The sequence below is a fragment of the Haemaphysalis longicornis genome, unplaced genomic scaffold (assembly GCF_048455015.1).
Source record: "Haemaphysalis longicornis isolate Haplotype H1 unplaced genomic scaffold, Haemaphysalis longicornis Haplotype H1 scaffold_2, whole genome shotgun sequence".
Taxonomy (NCBI): Eukaryota; Metazoa; Arthropoda; class Arachnida; order Ixodida; family Ixodidae; genus Haemaphysalis; species Haemaphysalis longicornis.
Genome location: NW_027526295.1, coordinates 175499757 through 175527700, shown reverse-complemented (window position 1 = coordinate 175527700; position 27944 = coordinate 175499757). Strand labels below are relative to the sequence as shown.

Below are 27944 nucleotides of genomic sequence, written 5' to 3'. Positions count from 1 at the left end.
CCCAGCGCCAGCGACATCGCTTTCTCCATAAACAAAACATGCCATGTTACAAGCGCTAAATGCGCTTGAAAAGTACGTTTTTCGTGGTTTGCGGGCGTGAGGGGGACCTCCGAAGCAAGCCCGCACCGTGAATCATGAACGCTTTGGATATCTACCTCGAAGCGTGTCGAAAAGTGTTCGAATCGGATCTCAACGACCAGAGCCCCACTGCCTGGGCTGACATATATCGCCTGCTCTCCCTGCTTCGACAGGCGCTTGTGTGCTGTGTGTGTTCAAACCTAATAGTCGTACCCATGTCTTCTAGGGCTTTTAAGTGCAGACACGTAGTGTGCAAGGTGTGCGTCGGGCAGACGATGCGGCTAAGTGCGCCGTGCGTCGACTGTAACAACACGACCGCGGGCTACACGGAGGATCGCGAGCTGCGTATCGTGCTCATGGGTTACAAAAGGGTTTGCCGCTACTTGGACCAAGCGAAATATGTGATGAAATGGGGTTCACTCGATGGGGGAACGAATCTGACTCTTAGGGACATCGTGGTCGAAGGATCGCGGCTGGCCGATGAATTTCGGCTGGTAGAGCCGACGTCGACGAGCCTTCCTTCGACGTCGTCGGCAGTGCCTTCCCTCGGAGCGTCGCCTTCGCGTTCCCCGTCTTTAGCTCCAGCGAGTAAACCAGCACAATCTACAACAGTACCAGCCCAGGCAGCACGTGTAGTGAATCGGACTTCAGCTGTGGCTCCCGTAACGAAAACTGTCAACGGGACGCGGCGTGCAGCGCTACTCAATGGGGATGCCATCGCGATAGCTCACGAGCGCGCCAATTCCGCACCGTACAAGCTGATCAAAATACCCAAAGGTACGTCTTGTCAGTTCTTACTGACCTTTTCACCTTTTTCGCGCCACAAAGTGCTTGTTTTTGGAAGTGCAAAGGACACTTCTGCGCCCGCGTCTCAGGTAAACACAGCTTGCGGTTTCGTGAACGCGCCTTTGCCGCCACATGTGTGTGTGTGTGTGTTGTGAGCGGACGAGCGTGGTTGATTTAGATGGACGCGTTTGATGCGATAGTATTAGCCGAGCATGAATGTTACCCCGCAGTGAATTTGCCACTTGAATTAAACTAGTAAACTTAACGGTTTTCCCCATTGCGGTCATTGACAGACGCTGTCCGCTCGTGCCGTTTTGCGTGCGGGTTACCCTGGCTTTCGTTTGTAAATTGTCAACGCTTATTAACGGGTTGTGGTGAACTATTAAACGCGCGTGGAGTTTATTTGGTCAGGGAGAAATAGTTTGAATAGTACTGGCCCCCCTTGTTTCCAGGGCTGCCTGCTTGGAGCGTCCTAGCTTTCTTTTCCTATCGCGTTGCGGCGCGCGGTACCACCCCGCGCGTGTTGTATTTCTGAAAGTTGACACCAGCCGGCGATACCGTAGCTAGTGCGGGCTTTTTAAATTGACCTTTGCGCTAGTAAAGCTGGAGGTGTTTCATTTTTCATAGATATCTTGTGCCTTTTCTTCACTCGGAGCGTTTCGCTTCTGGCTTCACAGGTCTTTCTGTTTCCTATTATTTTTTTAGCTTGTACTTTTGTGTGAAAGTAACCCAGTTTCCTTCAAAGCAGAGCACCTAATTTCATTACTCGCAGCGGCTCATACCTTGACTTGCGCTGATGGCCGTTTCTAGTTCTAATATGAGTTATATTTATCAGTTACTCCGTGATAAATGATCTTTATTGTAGAAAACGCGTTCCTTTAGTCGCCGCAAAGTTACTTTCAGTACAACTTTAAGTGGTAATTTGTTCATTTGATCAGTTATTCTTTTTGTAGTGTGCAATAAGGGAGGAGGAAAATCTGCGGAGCTACTGTTTTCAGTTCACGCCTGCTCGTGTCCAAACAAAATATTAGCAGTAAACCTAGTTGATAGCTTTTAGTAGCACCCGCAAGCAAGCAGCTATTGCACGCTTCGCGAAGGCATCTTCCGCCCCGAACAACTAGTGTGCACGGGTGTTCAGCCCACCACAGGCACGTTGTACTATACAGAAGCAGGTACTATCGTGATAAATCGAAATACGAACAACGGAGCGCGTGGCTTCCGGTACACGCCGCGCATCTTGGCGACGTGCCGCGTATGGGCAGTGCGAACAAGTTACAAGAGTTCGTGACCAAACTTGATATGGTAAGACCATCGTATTGATTTAGATGGACGCGTCCGTTGTATCGTCCGTTGGGCGCTCGTATCGTCCGTTGGGCGCTCAGCACGAAATAAAAAAAAATAAAGGAATATATATCTGCGGGCGCCGTTTTCACTCATCGCAGCAACAAAGTTAGACAACGCGTGAGTGAGCGGGCGTCTAACGCGGTGCGAAGACAAAACCAAAACGCCGAACGACGGTGTTTCCATATCAACGTTGGGCACAAACTCTCGTAACTTGTTCGCACTGCGCATGCGCGGCCCGTCGCCAGGATGCGTGGCATGTACTGACAGCCACGCGCTCCGTTGTTCGTATTAGAATTTATCACGACAGTACGAGCCCACCATCATTTTAGTCTATCCGCAATATACGCTAGGGCTTCGATAAACAAAGGCGATTTTTTTATCCGTAATCAAGCAGTTTCGGACGCTGCGTGCCAACGTTTTGCGCGCCTGCAGTGAGGTCCCTCGTTGTAAGACACGCCGAGAAGAAAAAAAAAAATTGTAAAGGGCGTATCGATGTTTCCTTTCCTGTTCTGATTTACGTCCTGATTGACCGGCTACGAAATCCGCCCTGACCCCGTGTAATATTCTCTACTTTGACAAACCATTATACTGTGTCGCCCTAGACGCCTTCATTCCGAATGCCCACTCCTGCCTAAGGCCTGCTATCAAGCCTTGCAGTTCTTTTCAAAACAAATAAAAATAAATGAATAAATTACCTTGCCACCCTATAGGGGCGTTCTTTTTGTGGGCGTTGGTAGAAGCTTGGCGCGTGATAACAGTGGTCGTTGATAACTCAAGCGGGCCGGTGACTTTTACGCAGATTGAACTCTGTTGACAGAGGCAGCGAGGCGTGAGGGATATTTTGTACGAAAAATTACGCCATGTGTAAAACGGCGCTGCTGCTGGGGCGGCAAACTTCAGTGCCACGTGTCTGTGGGCGCCCGCAGGATTCGTGACGCGGTGTGTGCTTGGCATATCCGCATGGTGACTTTGTATCGCAGGTGAAACGGAAATGTCTTCTGTAAAGTAAAACGATTGGGGTTAATGCTTCAGGAAAGTGGGTTGTGTGTATGACGTTCAGACTTCAATACCCTTTAATAGACCCTTTGCAAAAAGGAGGGCCACACTGAACAGTCAATGGTGGCAGCGCTGGTGGTTAACGCGACGACGCCATGATAAAGGAAGCGTCGCGCAGGAACGCCCTGGCGGTTCCGCGTTTTTGGTTCACCTCTTCACCATTCTGCAGTGTCATAAAGAAATTTTTGGTTATTTTGTATACGCTGCTAGTGGTCGGCGCGATGTAAGGCCGATGCCCACGCATCGGCCTTAAGACGCGGTGCGATTGTAAGGCGCGATGCCCACGCACTGCTGAGTACCTCTTGGAAGCGGTACGTTTACGTGCAGTGTTGCTGGGCGCAGGGTACGTACGACGCGTACGTCCGTCTCCAGTTTTAATTTGACAATCTCCAAGGCAATGCGACTTTTTTATACACTATTTTAAGAGCTGCGTTTCACGGGCCGGTCACGACTGCCACCGTTATTAGCGCCGAATGCATTTAGGCAGCAGAGTGGTTTCGGTGCAGGCGAATTCGAGCCGCATTCGTGCTTCGCTCTGCCCGCGCCGATGGATGTTCCAACATCTGTGAACCGCAAATGCGCCCGGCTTCCCCCCCCCCCCCCCTCCCCCCCTCCCTTTTTTTTTTTTATTTGATAACAGTTTTATGGTACACTTTCAAGTGCGGATCATCACTGCCGAGGTTTCGAACATTCAGGCAGGAGGGTTGTGTTGGGGCAGCCAAAAAATTCGAGCCTGCAGGCGTGTTCGCTTGTTTTGACATTTCAACGGCAGTAGATCGGGAATGCAGTCTAGGAGGTTTTTTTTTTTTTTTTGTATTTACATTATGCGAATTTCGTTCTCTCGTGGTGTTAACGGCGCGTACCCTGCAGCGACCACGCTGTACTCGAACTGAATCGGAATCCTGCGTTCCTGTAAATCTCGATGTTAAAGGTGTTGTGCCACCAAATTTGTTGCTTGTGCATTCTTTGTTGCACACGTTTTATAATTCGTTAGAAAGCATGATACATGCTCTCACACGCACATATTCTGAGTGAAAAATTTATGATCGCACGATTCATGTGAACAGGATTCGGTTTCGGTTTCTGGGCGCCGATTCAAGCAGTGACGTCACAGAGTTGCGAGGAGGCTCTGCCACGGCGGCGCTGCGGTACGTTGCGACTTTACTGCGGCGTCTGCTCCCCCACATACGTGCTTCACCACGGAAGTAAACACGCCGACTCGTCACGTCAAGCCGCGACAGCTCCGACGCGGATTCTTTGTCTGCATCCTCGGATGCAGACAAATGAAAACCATGGATGTGCAAACCATAAAAATGCTAAAAAAACGCTAAAAAAAAAAAAGCCGCCCCCGCCGCGAATCGAACCGGCAACGTTGACCGGATGGGCGGAACGCGCGAGACCACTGAGCCAGCGAACAAACGATTCGACTCCGCGATATAGCCGGTATACTAGATGGAGGCCCATCCTTGGAGTCCTGCGTTGGTGTTTACTAGCTAGTTTACAGAATTCCTGGCTTGTAAACTCACATTTTTTAAATAGCGCTTGCGCAGCAAGGTTCCGCGAAGCCCCCGCGACAGCTTATCGCCATCAACTCTGCTCTTCTGCGAAAGCGCTCGCAAAAATAAGTGTGCCCGGCTGCGACTGCGATTTTGCACTGAAGGGATAGTGCTTGCCGTACTTTGGTTTTACGTTTTACGTTAAAAACCTTTGCCGATACTGATCTCTTATCACCCAAATTACCCTACGTAACTGTGCTTCTGCACGAAACTGACCTTATATTTTCTACAGGCGAGCCGATCGCACACGCATTCCGGGGTAGCGGCGTCGCCGAAGAGCACGGCCGAAGCGTCGAACGCCAAAATACGGATCGCATTAGCGCTAGTGTTGAGTTGTATGGGCTTCATGGAACTTACTGAGTTTATTACCCTCCAGAAACTAACAAAATAGAGCCGCGTTCATTGCGGCACGAATGTTGTCGGGGCGTAGTTTTCGCTTCTCGGTCGATTGACGACGCGTCGTGCGACCAGTCAGGCGACCGGTTTTGTTGGCGTCTTCGGTCGGCGAGTCAGTCACACTACGGCGACTTTCCATCGGCCGACGTGTTTGTGTCGCCGTCGGCGTGGTGTGACAACGCGGTCTGGCAATTCGGCAGTTGGCCGGTGTTTTAACGACTCGTCGGCGTCGCGTCGTCGTCGCCGTCGTATCGGTATAGTGTGTCGATACGACCAAGCGACCAAACAAACTGTGGTAACTGGAGTTCACGTTCACGTCGCTCGAGTCGCTAGCGTTGTGTGACGTCACAAACTTTGCTGCGCTGGCAATTCACTGACGTCATGGTTAGTGGCGCTAGCGATGGGTCCCGATTTCCAGAAGAGCATTTAGGTAATTTTTAGAAGCGAATTAAAATATATATTAAGCGCTTTCTGTACCCAGCACTTCGTGTTGAGGGTCGTTGCATGCAGAGGAAGCCTACAGCAGGCTTTTTACAGACTTAAAATTTGGTGGCACAACACCTTTAAATACGGACCTCCTGACGCAATGCACGAATTGTACTGCTTATATAAGTGATAGAGGTGGAAAATGCATCGCATGTTTAATAACCTCCATAACTTATTTTCATGTGTACTATCAAGTGTTTCCAACTGGCATACAGGCGGAAAAAAGATGGATCGCAGCAATCAAGAGATGAGGGACAATATTTTACTAGTCTGCAATGCAACGGAATTTTGTTCGGAATATTTCGTGGAGTCAAGAGCAGTGTTCTTAAGTATATATGCTTTCGTCGTTTCCGCAAATGGTTTAAAAAGTTTGAATAGCCGCAATGTAAGCACTCGGCGAAGAACAGGCCCCGCATAGTCCGTTGAACTCCGTTCATAGCGGCCAGCCGCAACTACGATGGGGCAAGGACGCAGCGAATAAACACAATTACGACTCAACGACTAAACGAGTTGGCAGCGGTAAGGCTATTCGTTCTTGGTAACAAATCCTACATTCGTTTGCTGCTGTTCGTCATCCCAGACGACGGTATTCTACGCTGAAATTATAGGATCTCGTACGGTCTGTCAGTCGAATACCTCGTCGAATAAAAGTCCGAAATACGCTGCTCTTTAAAAAAAGGAAGAGCAGCAAGGGTAAGTTCCAAGCCAGTTATGGGAAAAACAACTTTATGAGAAGCGCATGCCATCATTACGCCGCGGCGTACGTTAACTGCTCTGCGTTTGCTGCTTTTTCGCTGTTCTCGCTTCCTTTATGATGACGGTGAACAGTGTTGCCGGAATGGCTTACTGCTCCTCCGCCAGCGCTCGGGCCATTTTGCAAATGGTGCTGCGAAGCGAAGCTCGTTATAAATGTACAGCTCGTCTTAGTAAAAAAAAAAAAAAAAATGCACGAACGAACCCACGCATTTCTCTAGAGGTGACCGGTTCGAGATTTTTTGCATAGCATTACCGTGTTTGCGTTACCGCCTACCGTGTTTGCGGGAGTCGACTGCGCATGCGCGAGGGTTACCGCGAACGATAACTTACCGGCACAGGCTTTACCGTCGCCAGCGAGCTTCCTGTGCAGACGAAGTGTACCCTGGCGTATTTATTACAGCAAATGCAGTGCGCTCGGCGCTTGATGCTTGGTACAGCCTATAAAAGTGTTATTAGTTCGTTGTTTATTACGTTTTTCCTTTTACATGATGCTCAGGAGCATGATAAACGCCTATTTTTTCTTAGATCGGCGAGCAAAATGGGCGCCCCTACTCGGGCTAAGCCTCGCCCGCCTCAACTAGTTCAGATAAGTTTCTGTGCTCGCAAAGTGCTTTCAGACTTCCAACATTGTGCTGGGAAAGGTAGCGTAGGTTGTCGAGTAATTTCTACAACATATTTTGCTCATGTATTGCCGAAATATTTAGCGCGGGCGTAAATTCTAGTTTCCCGTGATTCCAACTGTACTCAGTAGATGGCGCCACCAACATGTTTTCTTTTTAAAGCTCTACCATCGCCTCTAACGATGGCTCTACAGGTGATGAATACAGTATTCTCAAATCAACTAGTGTTATTGTGAACGCTTCGTCAGAAAAGTGGAACATTCAAGCTACTGTAAACGAAAGCAAATAGATATGAGCAACAAAATTACGAGTAATCTGCCTTGAGACTAATTCATCAGATGTCGCTACCTGCACAACTGCGGCGGTACCGCAAACACGGTAACAATATGCTAAAACGCTCTCATTGGGCAAACTCGACTGGCTGCGAGAGCGGAATTACGTTGATAACGTTTGCTGCCGTCGTAGTCGCGAGTTAACGGCTGGGAGGTATTGGGCTACGATCGTTATAAGAGAGTGGCGATGATGTCACGGAAAAAGGGCTTTCAGATTGGCTGCAGTTTTGCAGAATGGGCGAACGCTGGTTTGTTAACGCGTTCACTGCCCCACGGTTGTGGATACTGTAGATGCTGTAGACGCTCGTGATGACGATCCTCTGAAATGGCGCGCTTCTTATCCTAACAGCAGTAAAGCGCACTTGTGGTGGCTCGAGCCCCCTCCACACCCCTCCATCTGGTTTCGGCACGATTAGACAAATCATAGCTCTGAAAAAAAGACAAAAGCGAATAAAAAAATCATGCACCCCTGCGTCTTAAGATGACGATGGTTAAACGCGAAGCTTTCTCGTGATGGATTGCTTTGGTTGGCCAATCCCACGCTGCGTGCATATGCTACTCTGGGGGTACGCACCCCCTTCTTCTAGAACACCCGCAGCAACTATCAGGTGTGCACTCCGTAGGCCTAACGTTTGGTTTTGGGGTGTACTGAGCGAATTTGTACCTGCTGTTCAGCGTTCAGGGAGCACTTTTTCTGAGTGGTGCCGGTTTGAGGTGTTAAGCCCCAAGATGTGACGTTAAGTTTACGGTCCGAAACCTCAAAAGGGAAGTTTGGTGTAACGTCTTGTACGTGGCTAACGTGCCTTACGGCACCCAGAGCAACGCAATATTCATCGTACGTCGGCCTGCGGGTAACGGCTGCCAATGTTCACCTCACAACATTACGGTAGGCATATTTACGTTGCGCTGTCGCACGCTTGCGTCACCTTCTTCCTCTCCTGCACATAAACCTCGGGAGGGGGGGACAATTTATTGACACCATAGGGCTCAGGGAGGGGGGTGGCGGAAATCCACAGGACCTCCGACTATCACGGCCCGAGTGGTCGCCACCTTCTGGGCGGCTAGATCGGAGCTTCCCAGGGCCTGCTCCCAGTGGGAAGGAGTAGGGAGGGGGTAAAGGGGGCATTTGGAAATTCACATAAGGATTGATAGTGAGAGTCCAATGCGCCGCATGAAGGGCAGTGGAGGGGTGGGGGGGGGAGAGAAAGAGAGAGAGGGAGAGAGAATTGATGTGGGTGTGAGTGTACGAGTTGTTGTCTATGGGGGAAAGTGTGTGTCTGCAGCAGGCGCCATATGTCGCGGCCTGCGGTGTCAGTGATGGATGAGGAGGTGCTAACTTCTGCGAAGGAGGCGGTAGTGTTGTGCAATGTCCCCATAAGTAAGAAGGGCTGACCGGCTGAGCTCAGGGACGTCGTGCATGCGTGTAAAAGAAGCGGGAGCCCGGAGAACCGCAGCTCACGCATGTTCACGTGCCGCCTCATTAGCGCCTATACCAGTATGGGCCGGAGTTCATACTAGTGACACGGGTTGGTCGGGGGGATTTTTTGAAAGAATTTTGAAGGCGGGTGTTAAGTTCGCGCACCTCACTTAATTTAATACCGCCCGGAAACTAGATTATCGTTCGTTAGGTATAGCGTGTTGTTTGCCTTTATTGTGTTTGTTTCACGCGGGCCGAGCTGATTTGGGCGCGAGGGGCGTCAGGAGGAACCGCGGAAGGTTCTTTTTTGTTCGCCGCGCTTTTGTGTTCACACGACGAGCGGGCCCGGAGGGGGCTTATGCAAATGCGTCGGTCACCCCACAACAGTTAAAAGCGATGTAAGCTTTTGAATGAGGCTTTCCTCTAATTCGTTTGGAAAACTGGAGGAGGAAAACCGTTGACATTTTGACGACCGCAATTACCGCCACGAGAAAGTCGGAAGCGGACGGGTGCTGAAAGTCAGTCAAGGGGTCAAACATAGGAAGAGGGCACCAGACGTTCTGTCTACGGCAGTTGCACTGCTCAAAGCTACTGGGCGAAGTTTCCGTTTGTCGCACGTCTAATCCTGGCGACTTGGTGGCAGGGATGCGTTAATTGGTAAGCGACCAGGCTTTGTTAGGCGCTCCACGTGTTTCCAAAGGAAAGGAATTTTGGCGGCGTGGGGCATAATTATAGACGCGCACGGTATGGACAATAGTTTAAGACGAACCGCTCGACAACCCATGGCCGGCGCTAGGTTTGCTTTTGGTTGGGTGATTTTCATGTGGGTTATGTTTGTTTTGCGGTATACCTCCGGGTTTCTGTAAGAGCGTGAGAGAGGTGTGGTCTAGTGTGGGCTAATCGATGGACCATCCTCACTCTGAAATTGTGACGTCCCTGTTGTGGGCGGGGTTTTGGTGGTAAAACCGAGAGTTTGATGTTTTGGAAACGAGAGGAGAGAGAGCGGTGAGCCCCGCTCGACGCGGGCTTTGCCGACCTCTTTTATGCGATCATGAGCCTTGAAAGTTGTAAATACGTAGTGTAAATAAAGTGTACATATGGAGTAACTCAACGTTTGCCACGTGCCGTCGACCACCAGCCAGCCAGCCATCGTTGCATCGGGTCATCGTTTCGACATCGGCCGACCAATCCAACGGAGGATCACATCTTTGAATTTAACTGCGGGTGTGGAAATAATACCTGTGGAGAAGTTCCGTACCGCCGTCTGCGAATCTGATAGGGGGGAGGGAGGGGGGGGGGGTGGCGTAACGGAGCTGTCGGTGAGCTTCGCAGGGAAGCGTTTTAATTTTGCTGCACTTCACTCGCAATCATCATCATCGCCAGAGAAAGTTGGCTTTCCTTCAGGACGTATACGCGTTACAGACGCCAGCAGGGAGGACACGAAAGCTTCGCTTTCGTGTGGTCCAAACCGCGAAGCTCAATTTTGCCAGAACATACGACCCGTCTGCCAAGAATAGTTGTTATTTAATTCCCGATTCTCTTTGTTTCTTTGATGGAGGCGAAAAGCAAAAACGCCCGTGTGTACGAGATTTCCGCGCACGTTAAAGATCCCTAGGTGGTCGAAATAATCCGGAGCCCTCCACTACGGCGCGCCTCATCGCCTGCGTTGCGTCGGCGCGTTAAACCCTACTATCAATCAAATCATCAAATCAATCTTTGTTTCTTTTCTTGTAACTTTTTTACTGACACAGTGTTCCTGCACAGGGGGTGTTAAATCATTTCCTTCCCATAACTATATCAACGATGTCGGTTGCATCACTTGTGAAGGCGCGCATTTCGGGTGCCGCGCAGAGGGTAGGATTACTCTTCTCTCCCCCCTTCCCCGTACGTTGAAATATACTTCCAAAGCCCACGCTTCGGAATGCGGCAGCATTCGCGTAACTTTTTGGCGGCAGTGGTATAAGCTTTACCGAGGGAGTCCCTATGTGCGCAAGGCCGTGCGCAAAATTGATACCAAGGGAGCATACATGTAGTGAAAGGCTTACGTCGCGCAGTGAGTGCATTGCTAGGTACATTTTGTGAGGAAATACGTTGCATTAAGAGCTTTCTCGTGACTTCTTCTTCGCAATAAAGAACTTCACAATGAAGAAAATCAGCAACCGTATTTTACTGTAGCGTGCAGTTTTTCTGCGTGTGGTGCTGTCACCTTTATCGCAATCGTGCCTTCTCCTTCGGGTCCTCGTTAGCGAAGGCGCGAGCATCTGCAGAGGCGACGCGTGATAACAGCAGGGGCGGAACTGTGGCGGCATTCGCGTCATTTTGCGCTGAACATTTTTTTCTCAGGCTCGTTCATCTGCACCATCCTGCGCCAGCGGCCGAGTCGCACCGCGGGGAACGTCCGCCATCGCGCGCCAACTCTGAAAATATGGCTCGGACATATTTTTGCTTTCGTCAAGCTCGCATCTGATGACAGTTCACGGCGATGACTTGTAGATTTGGCTTCACGTAAAGCTGAAGGCGTGGAGTTCCCTTTCTTTATTTTCTAGTTGCACATTTTTCCGCTTTGGCTAGCTGGTTAGAGCTGCTGCGACTTGGGGGATGGTAAATAAGCATAATGAAACTGTTATCGTTATATTGAAATGGAAGCTTAAAAGAACACAAGCCGAAAGCGAGAACTACACAGTACAAGCGCTTACTATCATCATCGTCGTCACCAACAGCCTACTATAGCATTCCACAAGCTAGGTACAGCACCGTGGAGGCTACATTGTTGTCAACAGCCCGCCCCTTCAGGGCGCCTAACTCACCGCGAAGGAAGCGACAAAAGGCGCCGGGGCCTTGCGGTTCCACTTGCCGAGAGGGGAGAAGGGAATGTCCTTTCAGGACCCCCTTCACAGCGAGTTAGGCGCCCTCAGTGGGCGCACTGTTGACTACAATGTAGCCTCCACAGTGCTGCACCTAGCTTGTGGTATGAACTATAGGTCCACTGCAGGACGAAGGCCTCCTCCATCGACATCCAAACGCTCCTCTCCCGCGCTGTTCGAGTCCATTGTTAGCCTCGGAATTTATTTATTTCGTCTCTCCATCGAGTTATCGCTCTTCCCCTTCTTCTAGACCCATGTCTTGGTATCCATTCAATCACCTTGGTGGTTCACCGGTTGTCATTTCGTCAAACTACATAAAGTCCATTCCTTCTCCTTTACTTGAACTATGATATCGTCAACTTTAGTTTGTTCTCTGATCCAGGTAGCTCGTTTCTTGTCCCTCAGTGTTACTCCTAACAGTGTTCCCTGGCCTGTTGAGCCGACCTAAGTTTCCTTTCAAGTTGTTTAGTAAGGCGCCAAGTTTCCGCTTCATATGTAATGGCCGGCAGGATGCATTCGTTGTATATTCTTCTTTTCAGTGACAAAGGTTTTCATTATTTGGGAGTGCTTGACGAGTGCTCCCCAAGTAAACGTTTGCGAGTCCGGCGGACTGCAGGCTCGTCTGCAGCGGTGCCCCGCGCTTTTGCGTACGTGCATGCGCACTATGCGTGTACTTTCATTAAACACTGCTGCTTTGCGTCGCCGTTACGACTACATGGTGCAGCGCTAGATTGCCGTTTCATTGCGTGGCTTAGTGACAAAATGCAGCGAGCGTCAGAAGCGTGAAATCTGTTTTCTGATTCCGAAAGTAGTGGCCGTAAAACAAAGTGGCCGGGCGAAATGAGTTTGCTCTCACTTTATTTAATTATGCTCTTGCATCATATATCCCCAGTTTGCACTTACAGACTAGAATGAGAATCGGCATCGTATTCAGGTGTAGTTCCGAGTTGCATGAAGTCGGCACGGCGGAGGGCTGGATGGCCAATCAGGTAAGAGGGGGAGGGGGGGGGGGGGGGCGTTGAAGGCAAAGAGAAAAAGTTCAGCGGATTGCCAATAATATTTGTCAATAATCTGGCAAAGTGTGAATATGGGGAACAATGCAGATGGAAGCGATCAATTTTCTGTCCTTGTCTCAGCGTCAAACACTGTTTAAGGTCAAAACTGGCGTGTCAGCGTTCAGATTTTTAGCGAGAGGGGTGGAGGTTCTGACGGCGTGCTGGGGGCCGCATAATACAGCCCCGCGGGCCACATTCGACCCGCAGGCTGTAGGTTGCCGACCCTGCAGTAGATATAACCGACACAGTCAGTGACGATCGCGTGTAAATATTTGGGCCGCGCACCGTGTATGTGGCTGTGTTATGTTATGTAAATATAGAATTACACATCTCCGCAGTAGCGAACATGTGTTTTGATGCTTGTTTTGCGTCCTTTAATTGCGCTTAATTTGTTTATTTGACGCTATTGCCTCACATACTCGCTAGTATGCATGTATCCTGCCGTTCGTAAATCGTATGGCGTAAAATGTTAAGCAAGAATCATTTAGTTTGCGAAAATACAAAATAAAATTTCCACTAGTTTTCAAGGCGGTGCCTGACCAGCGCTGTCAGCTGAGTAGGCTGCGCTTCTCGCGTCGTCTTGCATATGCTCCCGCTGAAGCAACCCTTTACAGTTACCTCAGGATGAGCAGCGTTTATGGTATACGCGCGAACTGTTTGTCAACGGTACGCCAGAAGAAAGAACGGAAAGAGTCGTCAGGAAGTTAGACTTGGGAATACTGCACAACGTCGCTAAGATCGCGACAGCTCGGTTAAAAGAAAGCCGAGAAATCGGCTTGTTGTAGCGGATATTATTTTCTTGAGGCTCTGCAACTACTTTAAGGGCATTTTATTCAGTATGCAGTCACTTAAATGCACCACAATGTGATTAAATTAAGTACAACTAACTTTCGCTCTGGCTTATAATTGAAAACACATGAACACATGGAGGGCGATGAGGTTCGTCTGCTTTTCTAGTACCCAGGGGCGTCGGCCGCTAGGGGCGCTGCATGTCGCCAAACCTCCAGCGCAGGAGCCTTATACATCTGGGAGTAGGCTGATGGGCGTGTACGTCTTCGGTGTGCCCCTTCTGCTGAATCGTAATTACACGTTGTCTTAATAAGGAGAAAAAAATTCCGAGCATAACATTGTGCACATGTGGGGGTATAAGCCTGGGGCGGGTGATGTTCCAGACGCACATGGTAAGCTATATCTTGAAATCAATCCCTCCTGAATGCATTTCAGGAATGTGTAGACACAAGTGTGGATAAGCAGCGATTGTATTTTTGAGGACGAGGAGAAGGATGATGATGATGGTTGGATTTTTTGCCGCAAGGCCAGCTGGGGCAAATAGCGCTAAACAGAAGTGGATTAAAAAAAAACAAGGCACGTTGTATTTTTGAGGAGAAAGCCTTAAAGGGGCCATGCAGACAACACAAGTTTGGTTCATTCGAAAGTGCCTCGCTAGAATCATACTAGCTGACACCACTCTTAACGTAAACGTCGCTCAAATAAGCTATATAATTACAAGAAAAGTGAATAGCCATGCGACTCACCAGTACATTTCCCGTACTAGAACCTATGACGTAACAGGCACAGCTGTGCGATTGGCTGAGGTCGGCTAAAGCAAACCCAAGTTTGGCAGGGCTTATAAGCTTGCAGAACGAGCTATTTTCGCTTAAATGTAGGCACATTCTTTTTATAGCAGTAAGAATGGTTGCGTAAACAGTGTAAGTTACGAAAGTACACGTAAGCATAGAAGTGCCGATGGGTACTGCTGTTGGTACTACGCGCACTAAGCTTGTTATAGCTGCACAGCAGTCTGGCGCTCTGGGGTTGTCTCACACGACAAAGGCCGATTGGCGTAAGCGACATTGTTTTACGTGACCCTGCTTGTCGAGCAAACGCCATGTTTCACGAAAGGATTACTAACTACCGTAACAAAAACAAGCCAGATGCCAATACGGTCAGAAACGAAGCATAGGCAGACAACGGTCCCACGCAGTAAAGTGGCGCCCTCTAGGAGGACTGAGGCGCTCCGCAGTCCGCTGCATAGTAAACAGCGCACTAACGTTCGTTTGAAGACCTGTCCTTGTTACGTCATCGTAGACGTCACGAAACGCACGGTTTGGTGGGGTAATCAAACGTTTAATTCATTAATTTCTAAGCGAATAAAGCATCGTTTGCTTCAGGACCAGCACGGGGGCACTGTAAAACGCCAAATATTTCAAATAAAGCAAACTTTTATTTTGTCAGCATGGCTTAAGCATTCTGAAAAATAGTGCGCCAAGCTTTTCCCGTGTGGTATCTCCTCCCTCCTTTAAAAGATCCACTGTTATGCCGTCGTCATCTGCACCTTTTCCTCTTTTCATGCCCGTGAGAGCTTTTTCTACCTCGTCTTTGGCTCCTAGTGGGACATCGCGAAGTGGGACATCGCGTGGGACATCGCCTTTACACTTAGTAGTTTCCCTTGGTCTGACGTCACTGGCGTATAGCATGAGGTAAGATCGTTCCGCTGCTTTTATTATCTGGTCCATGTTATGTGTAACTGCTCGTCTCTAAGTGCATACATTGTCTTTGCCAATAGCTAAACTCTTTTACTTAAGCTTCCTTCCATTTCCGAGCGTTTCCTCGATCACTGCCAGAGAGAGAGAGAGAAAAAACTTTATTTCTGGTCAGATTAAGACCTATGCATCGTACTCTTCCGCAAGAAGAATCATGGCTCGCTGGTCGACGAGGGCCGCCGACGCCAACCACACTCGCCAGTTCGGAGGAGGGGGGTTAGGGTAATGAGGAGACTGCTGGGCAGCGGGGCAGGAGTACAGTGCTCTAGAGGTTAGAGCACTGTAGCAGGAGAAAAGGATGTGCTCACTGCCATGTTGTACGTTCGAATGTCGTTCATTTTGCTTCTTTCGTTCGTTTCAATTTCGATAGCTGGGATAATTCAATTTGACCCGCCGTACTCGACACTTTCATATTCTTACGTATTGCAATTAGCTCCTTTGTTTTCTAAGTTTGTTTCCTACTGGCTACTATTTCCATAGCTGCTGCTTATTCTGTGAGTGCCGTTGTTAGGTTTTCGTTTAGCATGTCTACACTATCCTCGTTCTGCGCGGTTAAAAGCGCGCATTTGTTTTGCAGGGTTATTTTAAAGTCGTGCTTCGTGGCTACTCCATGCTGGGTTTCTTACTTTTCACACAGTTTCCTTAACTCTATTTTGGGATTCAGCCTTACTTCGCACCTGACCGTATCCTATGATCGCTGCTCCGAATCTTTCTTCACATCCACGTCCTGCACAATACCTGGGTTGTCACTTAGAATGAAGCTACTTTAGTCTCTTGTTTTACCGTTAGCACCTTTCCATGCTCATTTCCTAGTCTTTCGTTTGCAGAAGAATGTATTCATTAACCTCGGCTTGTACTTCTCTCCGAAAATCCCACCGTGTATCTCCTCGAGTATCGACTGTTGCTTGATGCCTATTTTAATTTTCCCGCTGACCTTTCTCCCGTTTGCTTCTGACCTACTTTTGCGTTAGTCTCCCTGTATAATCGTGAAGTGTGCTGTTTCGTTCATTGCTGATTCGTCGTCGCAAAAACTGTTTACGGCCTCGTCATCGTAGATAGCTGTTGGCGCATAGGCTTGTACTATCTTTAGCCTGTATCACTTGTTTAGCTTGATTACTGCTATCGCGACTCTTTCGTTGATGCTACAGAAACCTTCCATGGTTCCTGATATTTCTCTCCGTGCTCTTTCTTTTCTTGGTGTCCTCAGTAGCACACATAGTGTCTGCTAGTCAGTTCCATGAAGCCTTGCCCTGTTGTTCTAACTTCGCTTAACCCTATAATATCCCACTTAATGTCCGATAGCTCCTCTAGTAGTACATGTGCTTCCCTCTCTAAGACAGGGCGCGTGCGTTGAACGTTGCCAGGGTCAAGTTCCATTGACGTCCTGTACGCACCCAGAGATTCTTAGCACCCTCTGCTCTATCGCTGGCCTGACCACCGCCGGAGTCAGGTGTTCTGCAGCTGCTGAGGAGGGCCGAGGGTTGGGTTGGTCAATCAGGGAGGGGGAGGGGGCAGTTATTGCACCAGGGTGGCCAGTTCCTTCTCTGGTGAGGGAGTGCCGTTTGCGTCCCAAAGAGTCTTCCTGGCATGGTTGCACCCATCTAGTTTATCCTCTTAGGTACCCGGGATGGTGGTTACTTCCTGAGCAGGCAGCACTCCATACCTGCAAAAGTTGCTCTGAAGTAATGCGAAGCTCTGGTGTTCGCCGCGTGGGCCTCGAGAAGACTTGGCGCCAGTTCGTCTCGCTATGAATGCTCCTCGATCTCACCGCTGGTAAACTGACTTTTATTGAAACGGTAACAGAAAACCATCAACATTACGCGTATACTTCTGGCGCACCATACACACAAAAAAAGAAATAAAGAAAACTTGTATATCTGTCGTTGCTGCTGTTATCGCTGTCTCATCGAAGTCAGACAGAATGACATTCCCGTGAGAGCAACATAACTTTAATTTAGTAAACTTCAGTTCGCAGACGCAAATAGACCTCGCTTGTTGACTCCGTTCGCTTGCATTGCAAGGCCATGACTAACTTCTTGCCTGCCATGTCCGGGGTTTATTTTGGTTATAGTCTGAAAGTTTCACATTTTCAGCGGGCTATAGATTATGGGATTACGGCTTGCGTTCGTGAGCGGATCACGAGCAACCCCGTGACAGGCAAAGTCAACGCTTACGTTCAGTTCCTCGTGCGCTGATACCGGGCCATGATCGAGGTCGCGAAGATTGAAAGGCTGCACGGAGGGAGAATATTCGCGGGGAAAAAGTGCGCCCTTTGCGGCCCTGTTGTGACTCCTCACCGAGAGCGCTGCCTCGCGAGCTCCGTCCTACGCGGAGTGACCAGACCTGCACGCCAAATATAAGTTGTTTGTAATTTAAGGAAGCGCGTGCTAATGGTGTGTTTACATTGGCAAACGTATAATGCTTTTCCCGCTATTTTCGCTCGCTGTTTATACCGAAAATCACCCTTCTTTATTCGTGTTTTTTTTTTTTTTTTTATGAGGCTTCCGTGTTCTCCTCGCGTGATGGGCGTGCTCGCATGCACACCCCAATGGATTGGACTTGGATTGGACTTGAACGGCTTGTATTATTTCTATTTGCCTTTCTGACCTGGGCCGGTATTCTCGTGTTTGTCTGTTTTGAAAACGTCCGTTTTGCGTCCGTTTTATTGTGACGTACTTCCAGTTGTAGGCGGGCTTTTGGTTTACTTTTGCGCAGCTGTTCTTCTAAACACATTTTAAACGACTAGGCCTATTTTAAACTATCTTTTATGTGATTATTGTTCCGCCAGCGAACCAACAACAAGGCGACGAAAAATCGTCTCCCCAAATCGTCTGCTCCGAGGAGCCGCGGCTCGTAGCTCCGCAGTGCTTGCATGGCGTCACACCCGGGTGTTCGCTTTTAGCCAATCAGGGCTTGCTCAAAACGGACACTTTTGAAACTGACACAAAACAGACAGAGCACGAGAATACCGCCCCTGGGCACCGGCTCGCCCGTTCGATAAAACGAACGTTTGATCGAACCGGGGCCGTAGCACTGGGCTACAGTGTCACTGGGTGCGTTTAGTTAGTGACAACATTTTTCTGAGTGAATTAGATCAATGGAACTCTGTAGGTGTGTGGTTTTATCGTAGCAGACAAATATGGGACTGTTGAAACTTATTTCACGGCGGTTTTGTTGAACCTGCCGTCTGCTGGAATGACTTCGGGAAGTGGATCGGCGGCTTCTGCTGCGGAATGTCTCGGATACCGACGAATATTAACATCTCCGCGGTTATGGAGTTGCCTCTGGAGCCAAACGCTTTGCGTGCTGGAGGATTAGAGCTTATTCGATTAAAGTAGAAGATGGCATGGAGCCACGGGGAAGCTACGATGAGCTACGCGGCATGCGTAACTCAATACGGTGGGCGGCATCTGCAAACGAGAAAATTTTAATACACTACCGCCCGGGGCCCTCAGTCGCTGTCGCCAGCGAAGAGGCATGGACGATGAACAGAGGGCTCCGGCAATGGGCCTTTTTCCAGTTGTATGGTAGATGTCAGTGGTGATATATGCGCATGCGCGCGCTGCTGTCCGCCATTCTCGGCAGTCGCTAAGGGGAGTATACAAACGAACGCATTCTCGCTTGCTGCTTGGAGAGTAGTAGTAGTACAGCTACTTTATTTTGCATAGGGTTCAGGGTAGGGGGCTGGCGGAGGCCCAAAGCGCCCCCGCGACGTCCAGGGCTCTGTCCGTAACGGCTTCTTGCGTTGCGGGGTCAGAGCTCCCCAGAGCCTGCTCCCAGTGAGAGGAGGAGGGGAAAGGGGGAAGGGGTCGCGCGTACCCGCGGACACTCACAGAGGGAGTGGAATAGTGTGTCCAGCGCGCCACTTGGAGAGTGTGTTCTGCTTTTTAGCGCTGCACCTTTTTATCTCGGCTTGTTCATCTGCTCGCGATTAGTTCGTACGGACACACACACACACACACACACACAACACACACACACGCACACACACACACACACACACACACACACACACTCACTCACGCACGCACGCACGCACGCCGCTCACAAAGGAAAGTGGCGAACACTTTTGAAGCTGACCACGCTGCGAGCACATAGGGAATGTAAAAAAAGCAAGGAGGAGGCGCTTCGCCCTGCTTCCGTGGCCTTCATGTGGAAGGAACGGTGGGTGGGGGAGGAGGAAGGTTAAGCGACGAGGATGTTTCGTGCACGAGTTTTTTTTTTTTTTTACACCGAAACTTTTTTAACACGAAAGTGTTTTATTCCGGGATACACAAACATTTGAGGTACGTCATATCCGTCACGGAAGTGACGCCAGAACAAGGAAGCAAGCGGCCTGTGAAGGGTGCACCCCTTCACACAAAGTGTTCTTGCGGGGAAGCAACCTTTAGAACTATAGAGAGTACGTTATAGTTGGGGTTGTTCGTTTTCGGGTTTTGTATATTAACATGAACGTGTTTTATGCCGGGATACACCCAGATTTCACTGACGTCATATCCGTCACGGAAATGACGCCAGTACGAAGCCACCCGCCTGCAGGACGTAGCCAATAACACCCACAAGACAGCCGTCGGCCCGCAAATAATGCTCAGCTGCAGATTTCACTGCACATTTCACTTTCGTGTTTTACCGATTCCTATGCCAGAAGAATCAACCACAATTTTTTTTTTTTGAGGGGGTGCCTGTTTGACTGCCGATTTTACTTCGCCGTGGCGGCCGATGGAAGGGCCGGTACTAGAAAAAGGTCCGTTGATTCTCTGAGTGTTCCACTGCTTTAAAAAAACCCAGACTTTCCGTTTTGTCTGCAACAGTTCTGGTGTGTAATTTAATTCCGGGCGTCTTGTCGTTTTCTCTAAAAAACATGTCCGCTTTTATACGTGAAAGCAATTAAAGCTATTTTACTTGTTATAGGTGTAATTTTCTAAGACGAATATAACATGCACTTTTTCTCGAAAATGCATTAAAGAACGTTTTCGTGCATTACTATGGACTGTCTGTACAACGGAACTGTGAACAGTTTCATTCCGAAGTACTTATTGAGTAATTGATTGAGTTATTTCGGCTTTTCTATATTTAATGAACATTTACTTTATCTTTCTCTACTTTCTCCACACCCATTCCCCCTTGCCCCACTTCTTTTTGGGGGGCCTGTTTTTCGTTTTGAGTATTATGTTGACCACCAAGATCCCTTGCATGCTCAATTTTTTTTTTTGCTTTGAATGCTACTTAGCTTACTTCCTTGTTGTAAATAGGTGGCTACGGATTAATTTGGGCCACCTGCAATTAACCCCACGATTGCGTGCCTCTGTCACAATGGCTTGCCACTCTGCAGTTGCAGCGGCTACACTCAAGTACTTACAAATTTACCGCTTTAATTTTGTGCATCGGCTTAAATGTGTCCTGTCCCCTCTGCGCAGTGCTGGACCTTACGGGCGCCGATTCGGACACATCGGAGTGCGACAACCCATCACCCGCGGCGGCACCCACGGCGACGTTGCTGCACTACTCTCGGCCTGTGACAACAGCGTCGGCACGCCGAGGCTGCCGGTGCGGCGCGGCCAGCCTGAACCCTGGAAAGCTGACGTGCTGTGGCCAGCGGTGCCCGTGCTACGTGGCTGGCAGCAGCTGCGCCAAGTGCCGCTGCAAGGGCTGTCGCAACCCCATCGACAAGATCACCCAGCTCTGGGGCGAGGCACTGGAGGTGGGCGCGCACGAATCCATAAAGTCGGGCGCCGACGGCCAGCCTCCACCGCCGCGGACACACGTGGTGCACATTCTGCAAGTGGACGACTGATGGACCCGTGTTCACGTGCCGTGTGGATCTCACCTCCGTGTCCCCGTTGGTCTCCGGCTGGGGACTAGAAGACTTCCCGAGGGAATGAATCCTCCCACCTCCAATGGGGGAGAAGGTGGCTGGGACATTGGTGGAGGTCGTCCGCCATGGTAGGCGGGCGACTGAGGCGTCAGTGGCCGGCGCGTAAACAACAGCATGGGCACCAATCACCCGCCCCATCGTAGCCACTGCCGGGCGTTGCAGGTCGCGAATGCATGGCAGGGTACAGGGCAAGGAATGCTCAAGGCTTTTCAGCTTGCAGAGGCAGGTGGTCGGGCCACGTTTTGGGCTTCGAAAGCAATCCGGAGGTTAGGGCACAGGAGTGAAGCTGCAAGGCATCAGAGTGGAGGAGCTGCGAGGCTGGCAGTACACCGTGACATTTTTTGACTAACGTTTTTACTTCCTTACATTTAGCTGCACAATATTGGCAATGTCGAGGAGCCAGCAACAAATGTGCCTGACTCTCCTACCGAAACTGTGTGACCAAAATTCCACATCCCTTGACGGATACGACCTAGTTGTTTAACCACTGACGCTGCTAGGCCCTTATTTATAGTGCAAAATATTCTGGTATGTTCCATAATGCCCCACCATTAAGCCAAACAGAGAAATGTTTGTGCTTCCAGCTGACCTGAGTAATACCTGCACAAGGGAGATTAGGTGCCTGTGAAAATGCAGGAACCGGTTCAAAATTGCAGTGTTGCCGCCGTATTGCAGGTGCCAGCTGTGCAGCAGCTTAAACATCTATTCCTGGAAATCATTCCTGAGTGAGCCATTGATTCCTAAAGTGCCCCCCATGCCAGTAAGGTTGCACACTTCATGTGCCATTCTATTATTACAGAACCTCCATTCTGATGCCCCGTCTCTCACAGTTGTGTCTTGGGATATCATGCATTTATGCATGTCATTCCTCGTAGCCTCTTTGATTTTCAGACAGAGCAAACAGCACGCATTTGGTGATAACGGGTTTGCGAAGAGTCTACACAAAGTGCTGCATTGACTTGCAAATAATTTTCTTACAAACTCGAAACAGACAAAACAAATATACATGCTCATTTGCACTTACTCTAAGCATTGCAACAAAGCAAATTACACCGAGTCTCATGTGCTCTCTTTTCATGTCCGTTATCCAAATGTGTGACTTGTTTGTTAAGCCTGGAAAAGTGCGACATCAGCTAAACAGGTCACCTGACTGGCCTTTTGGTTTACTGCGGATCGAGGTCGGATTGTTGAGGGAAGAAACGTTGGTGGTCTCTGCTGCTGTTATGCTTCTTGCAATGATCTCCTAGTCTGCAGTTGCACTTGTGCCCAAACGCCTGCTGAGCAAAGCAATAACTCCATTTCCAAGCCACTGTCGGAGAAGAAAAGAATCCATGTGCCAAAGTAAACTGCGTCGTTGAGGAACTGCTTTGGGCTGTAAATAGGCTGGTTAGGGTTATTTTATTGGTGCAGAGTGGGGCTATGTTTCTGGCAGTCAAGAGGAACTTGGCACAATTTTAAATTAGAAGGTTCAGAGCCAAGCCAAACATGCCTTTGGTTCTCTGCGCATAGTTAATGTGGTGGTCTTGGTGGTGCAGCTCTGGTTAGGACCAGCAGTAATAACCAGGGCCTGAATGTTCCTGAGCGAGTGCACTGCGCTTTCCTTGGTCCTCTACTGCTGTCTCGTTGTGTGTGTTTTTCTATGCCTTACTTGAGGTGCAAGATGGGTCAGAAATGTGTTAAAGATTGCCAGGCAAATAGCAAAAACGCATTTTTGTTCGGCTTTGAGCAACAACAGTAGAGTTGAGTTTGGACTGGGGTTACCTTCAAACACTGCCTTGAGCTTCTAGATCAACGTTTATTCATGCTGGATATATTTCTGAGCGTTTTTTCCTCGGAAGGAGAAAAGAAAATTAGTTTTGTTGGATCACGGTGACCTGTAAGCTAGAATTTTTAATGGAAATGTTTAGTAGTAAATTTAATGGAACTTTGCTCCTGATTGTGCACTGCCAACATTAAATTAAGCCAACAAGACTTGGCTGCAACACCACTCCTTAAATCTTGTACGTCGAAAACTTGTATGTACAGTCATCGTCAAAAGTATCTGGGCCACAGACAAAGTTTCTGTACCACAAAGAATTCAAAGAGAAAGTCCAGGGTTTAAGCGCAGATAAAATATTTCATGAGTAAGAAAATAAAGTGACTTTTCTGGCTTCTTGGCACGAAACATTTCGTGCTGAAACAAGATGTAAAAGTTTGTGTCTACTTGTTAATGGTCTATACATTTTTGCCATGGCCCAGAAGCTTCGTACAAAAATTGTACCTTCACGTACAGGAAGCAGTTCTTGCGTTCACGTGGAAAATGCAAATAATCAGCTTATTTCACAGCATTTGAGTGCTTTTGCTCATTTTAGTTGAGTAAATCTGCGCAAAGCCTTTAGTGGCATTTTTCATTCAACAATGAGTATAAGTCCTAGCAGGTTGCAGCAAATTGATGACTTTTTGAGGAGCAGAACAGTGTTCCAGGCTTGTTGGCTTCACGTTTTTATGTTTCAAACTGTTAAGAAACACCGTTGTTTCACAAACCATAGCAGCACATTAAGAAATTTGAAGGACCTCCTAAGACATACATCTGTTCATACGTTCTCTTTTATCGTTGCGTCAATGCTTCATGTACTCTTGAGGCTTGTTAAACTGGGCAGTGGTATGCATCATTTTCAAATACGGGTTTTCTCTTTTTTGGTGGGAATTTTGTGTTACAGAAATTGTTTTTGCTAATAATTTCTGTTTTACACGTACTCCATTGCTTAGTGGGGTCATGACATCACTAAGTCACCTTTGCAAGCTTTTTGTCACCAATCAAGCTCTTCCTTTCATTCACTTTTAAATTTTTGCATGCGGATACTAGCAATGTTGAAAGCTTACAGGTTTGTAGCTTCAGGTTTTCTTATACTTGCATTTTTCTGGGCTCTGAAATGGTGTAAGCAAAGATTCTCCAATTTTAAATCTTTTTTGATACCTTATTCTTTTAGTTTCTGGGGTATGAAATTGTTCAGTCTAAACTTTTTTGACTTCAAATTTTTTCTCCAATGCGTTCATTGTGCTTTCAGTTAATTGTTAGAGGTAAAAGCAGCGGCGCATTTGTTTTTGTGATGAAATGCTCAAGCACTCCAGTGGTGTGGACAGTGTATCTTTTTCATCGATGTAGTCCTTGTGGCACATTATTGGCTTAGCTGCTTCATACTTCGTGCATCTGTGCCACACCTCTGCTGCAAATAGAATATTGCACATTGTATTTATTTTGTCTTACGTACGTTTTGCACATTTTTATATTTTGCTCCTATTCGAGGTGATGAAATTTCCCTAGTTACATTTTGGATAACTTCCTATGCCAGGTACCACTATATTAACCTCTGAAGTTTCTATCCGCTTTTACTATTCATTGCAAAACTTTTTGATGTGCATGAGTTGTCACAACAGAATAGGGTGCCCGCACAAAAATTTTATTTCCTTCGAATTTGGCCATTCACAGTTCTGAAAACCACACCTGTCGCATGGGAAAACTAGGCTGCTGCAGTTTTATCGATGCAATCTTGTGTTTTCCCCAACAGTCTTCTCTTGCATGTTGCATGATCTTCATTTTTTTCTTGGCTATACACACTTTCTTTCTGCCTTTTTTCTAGTCTACCGTGTTCCAAAAGTGCTTTGAGATCAACTGAGTAGGTTGTTTGCAGCATAGAATCCCTCATTGCTGGAAAACAAAAAAGCGGTACTATTACCAGAAAAATATGGGCCCAATTACACTTGCTTAATTAATTAGGTTCACCATTGTCTATATGGCAGCAGCAGCTATGGGCAACCTTTTATTGCTATATTACAAAATATATGCCAGCTGACAAGCAGTGCCATTGATGGTACTTGGGGGGATTGTAACAAGCACTAAAAGTGAAACCTTGGGGTGAAACCTTAAAAGGGGGGTTGCCATAATTACGCAAAAAATTTTGAACTGAGGCTTTGAACCCCTGCTTTTGCCCTTTTTCTGACAATCGCGTCTACAAAGGACCTGCTATAAAAAGCACGTGCACTTCTTGACACATGCTCGTCCGAAAGGCAGAGCATAATTGTTTTGCATCTGTGGAGCTGGCCTGTGAATGTGGATGAGATGTTATTTTTTCACTTATTGGCAGGAGCAGTCCTTGCAGAAAAAGAAAAAAACAAGCACAGCAGAGGTGGGGCAGGGCAAACATGAAAAGCTGTGAATTCGTATAGTATATATATATTTCAAAGCATATTGCTTTTTACGTTTGCTCACTCTGATCCGCTCTACGCACAAGAACGATTGACCTTTCACAATCTCACGGTGATTCTGCTGCGTGTAACAAGTTATTGTTAGCAAGAAATGCATGAGAGATTTTCTTCTGCCCCATCTTGCACCTGCACTTGCGCAGCTTCGGACGTATCGACAGTAGCTCACGCACAAATGAAAGCCTGTTCTGTTACTGTTATTTGCGACAAGCTGACACATGAATGTGCAGAAGGAAAGGAAGATTAAACAAATTATGAAGTGTGCTTAGCTATTGGCTGTGCAACGAAACCATGAATGCAAAAGGGAAGGAGTTGAGCTAGAAATGTGTAAGTTAACTGGAGTGTGTGTGTGTCTGTGTCGCTGCGAACAGCCCAAAGGGTCTTTGCAGCTCATTGTACAGTTTTAGCATTGTCCATTTCGTGTAAATACTTGTATATATATACATACATACAATTTCATATATGCAAATATTTCCCCTGATGGGGATATACCCGCGACATATTTTTGCAGAAATAAATTAAGATTTCCAAGAAATTAACTCTTTCGGCCAAACAATGCCTCCGAGAGTGCTGCCGATGTGGCGCTCTCTCCATCTCTCCTTACCGAAGTGTTTTTTTTTGTCTTGTGTTTTCTCCTTGGAAGTTTTAGTTACTTTGGGTTAATCTCGTGCAAAATGTTCTTGGTTGGATGTAGGGCTGTTCTAATTCAATGCTGCTGCCGTTTTTTCATGAGTGCAGTATTGAGATCTCTTCATTTCACCTGTTACGGTATGTATTTTTATTTAATGCCACAGTTATTCATTCTTCAGCTGCGAATGCCTTCCAAGCCCAAGCTCATACATTGAGGGCTGCTATGGGTATGCAGAATTCAAGTACCTGATTAAGTGTAGGCCATACCTGTTTTAAGTATTTTGAAAAAAAAAAAGAAAGAAAACGAATATCTCGTGATTGTGGTTGGGTGAGTGTTTGCAACATAAAGGTGGCGTTTTTCAGGACTGGAAGTGTGAAAATCGCAAATAGCAGACACCCTGTTACCGGTGATTTACCTAAAACTGACGGCACCATCATAAAGATATGCTAGGGTACACCGAAAATGTTACGGTGTTGCGTCGCTTCAAATTGGGAGCGTTTGCAGCAGGTGAAAATGAATAACTCTGGCAGCCAGTGTACGAATGCTTTGGTTTTTTGTGTGTACACGGGCTGTGCGATGATTGTGGTAGTGCCCTTAGGTCTGTGCATTGCAGACTACCGGTGTTGTCGTCCCACCGTTTTGGTTCCCTCGCCAGACTGCACGACTTTTTCCGGCTTGTCGTGGCAGAAAACTGTTGAAATTTAACTGGATGAAGGTTTAAAAAAAAAAAGAGTTGTGTGATCTTGGGAAATTGCCACGCATCTTGCATGCTTATTTCGTATCCGGAACATTTTTTTATCTGCTTTGGTTGCAGCAGTTCTGAAAACCAAATAACCATTGGAAAAATTTTTGCGGGCCGCTGCGGATTTTTTGAGCACAGCTTCAGCTGACGCCATGTTTTATACTCGCACTTCTTATGACATCAAACATGATATCGCTGACTCCGTTCCAAAACACCACTCCACTTTCACAGTGCTGAGGGAAATATGTATCCGAGACAAACGCACAGTTATTTGCCATGCTTTCAATTTTCTAAGCTAATAACTTTGTAGACGTTAATTGAGACACCTACGCGACCATATTTGTTTTTAAATCACCTTGCTTGTAGAAACCTGGAATTTGACCAGCTTGACACAAACGAGCTAACCAGATGCCATAAAGGAGTTATAAACTTCCAATGCTAGTCGTGCTGCAAGCAGTTTTCCGTTTGATTCGGGCGTAAATTTTATCACTCGCCAATAGGCCAGTCAGGAACGTCATCTTGCAAGTCGAAGATTTCGGTATTGAAAATAAGATTTCAATATTTTGTCAAGCTTGAAGCTGTGGTATTGCGCATGCCATGTGGCAAGGACTGCATAGGTTCCTGGTTCCTATCACCATGCTTATGTTTGCATATTTCTCATTGAAGTCCCTATCTACAAATGCGTGCATAGATGCATAGATTACAGCTTTCACTGAATAAAAATAAGGAAGGGGGTGCAACATGTGGAGTGGTTGGACGGTTTTTGATGGCTTTACTGCTAAAAATCAGCGGCAGACGTCGCACGAGGGTGGCACGGCTTTCAATCGTTTAATATCTTGTGGGTGGCCCACAAGTGACAGCGTTACATTCTGTTGCGACGTTGTCATAAACAATTCCTAACTAACAATTGGTTTCTACAATTAGTCAGTCAGTATGTTAACGCCACCGTATTGATATTTTTATGCTCAGGACATCTGGTTGGATTCACGCTGGCCAGAGGTTTTCACCTGCGAGGCCCTCCTTTTGTGATGGGAGACTTCGTAACAATGACAGTGAACCTTCTTTAAAGTAAAAACAAAATATTTTGATTGAGATGTGTGGCCATTTCTCAAGGTTTGCAGTATTAAAGAAAACATTTTAGTGTTCTTCAAAATGACCATCCAAT

The 27944-nt window shown here is 47.7% G+C and overlaps 1 protein-coding gene across 1 annotated transcript; it reads left to right on the top strand.

The window, feature by feature from the left end:
• On the top strand, window positions 1-25849 carry LOC144169501 (uncharacterized). Its single transcript, XM_077698691.1, has 2 exons — window positions 1-855; window positions 20707-25849. Exons 1-2 carry the CDS (start codon window positions 135-137, stop codon window positions 21081-21083), a joined length of 1098 nt encoding a protein of 365 aa, XP_077554817.1. The 5' UTR covers window positions 1-134; the 3' UTR covers window positions 21084-25849.
• The last annotated feature ends 2095 nt before the right edge of the window (window positions 25850-27944 follow it).

Excerpts from the sequence above, each read along its gene's own strand:
- LOC144169501 (XM_077698691.1), top strand. The coding sequence starts at position 135 with ATGAACGCTTTGGATATCTACCTCGAAGCGTGTCGAAAAGTGTTCGAA. Across the intron at positions 856-20,706 it reads GCTGATCAAAATACCCAAAG|TGCTGGACCTTACGGGCGCC; the intron begins GTACGTCTTGTC and ends CCCTCTGCGCAG.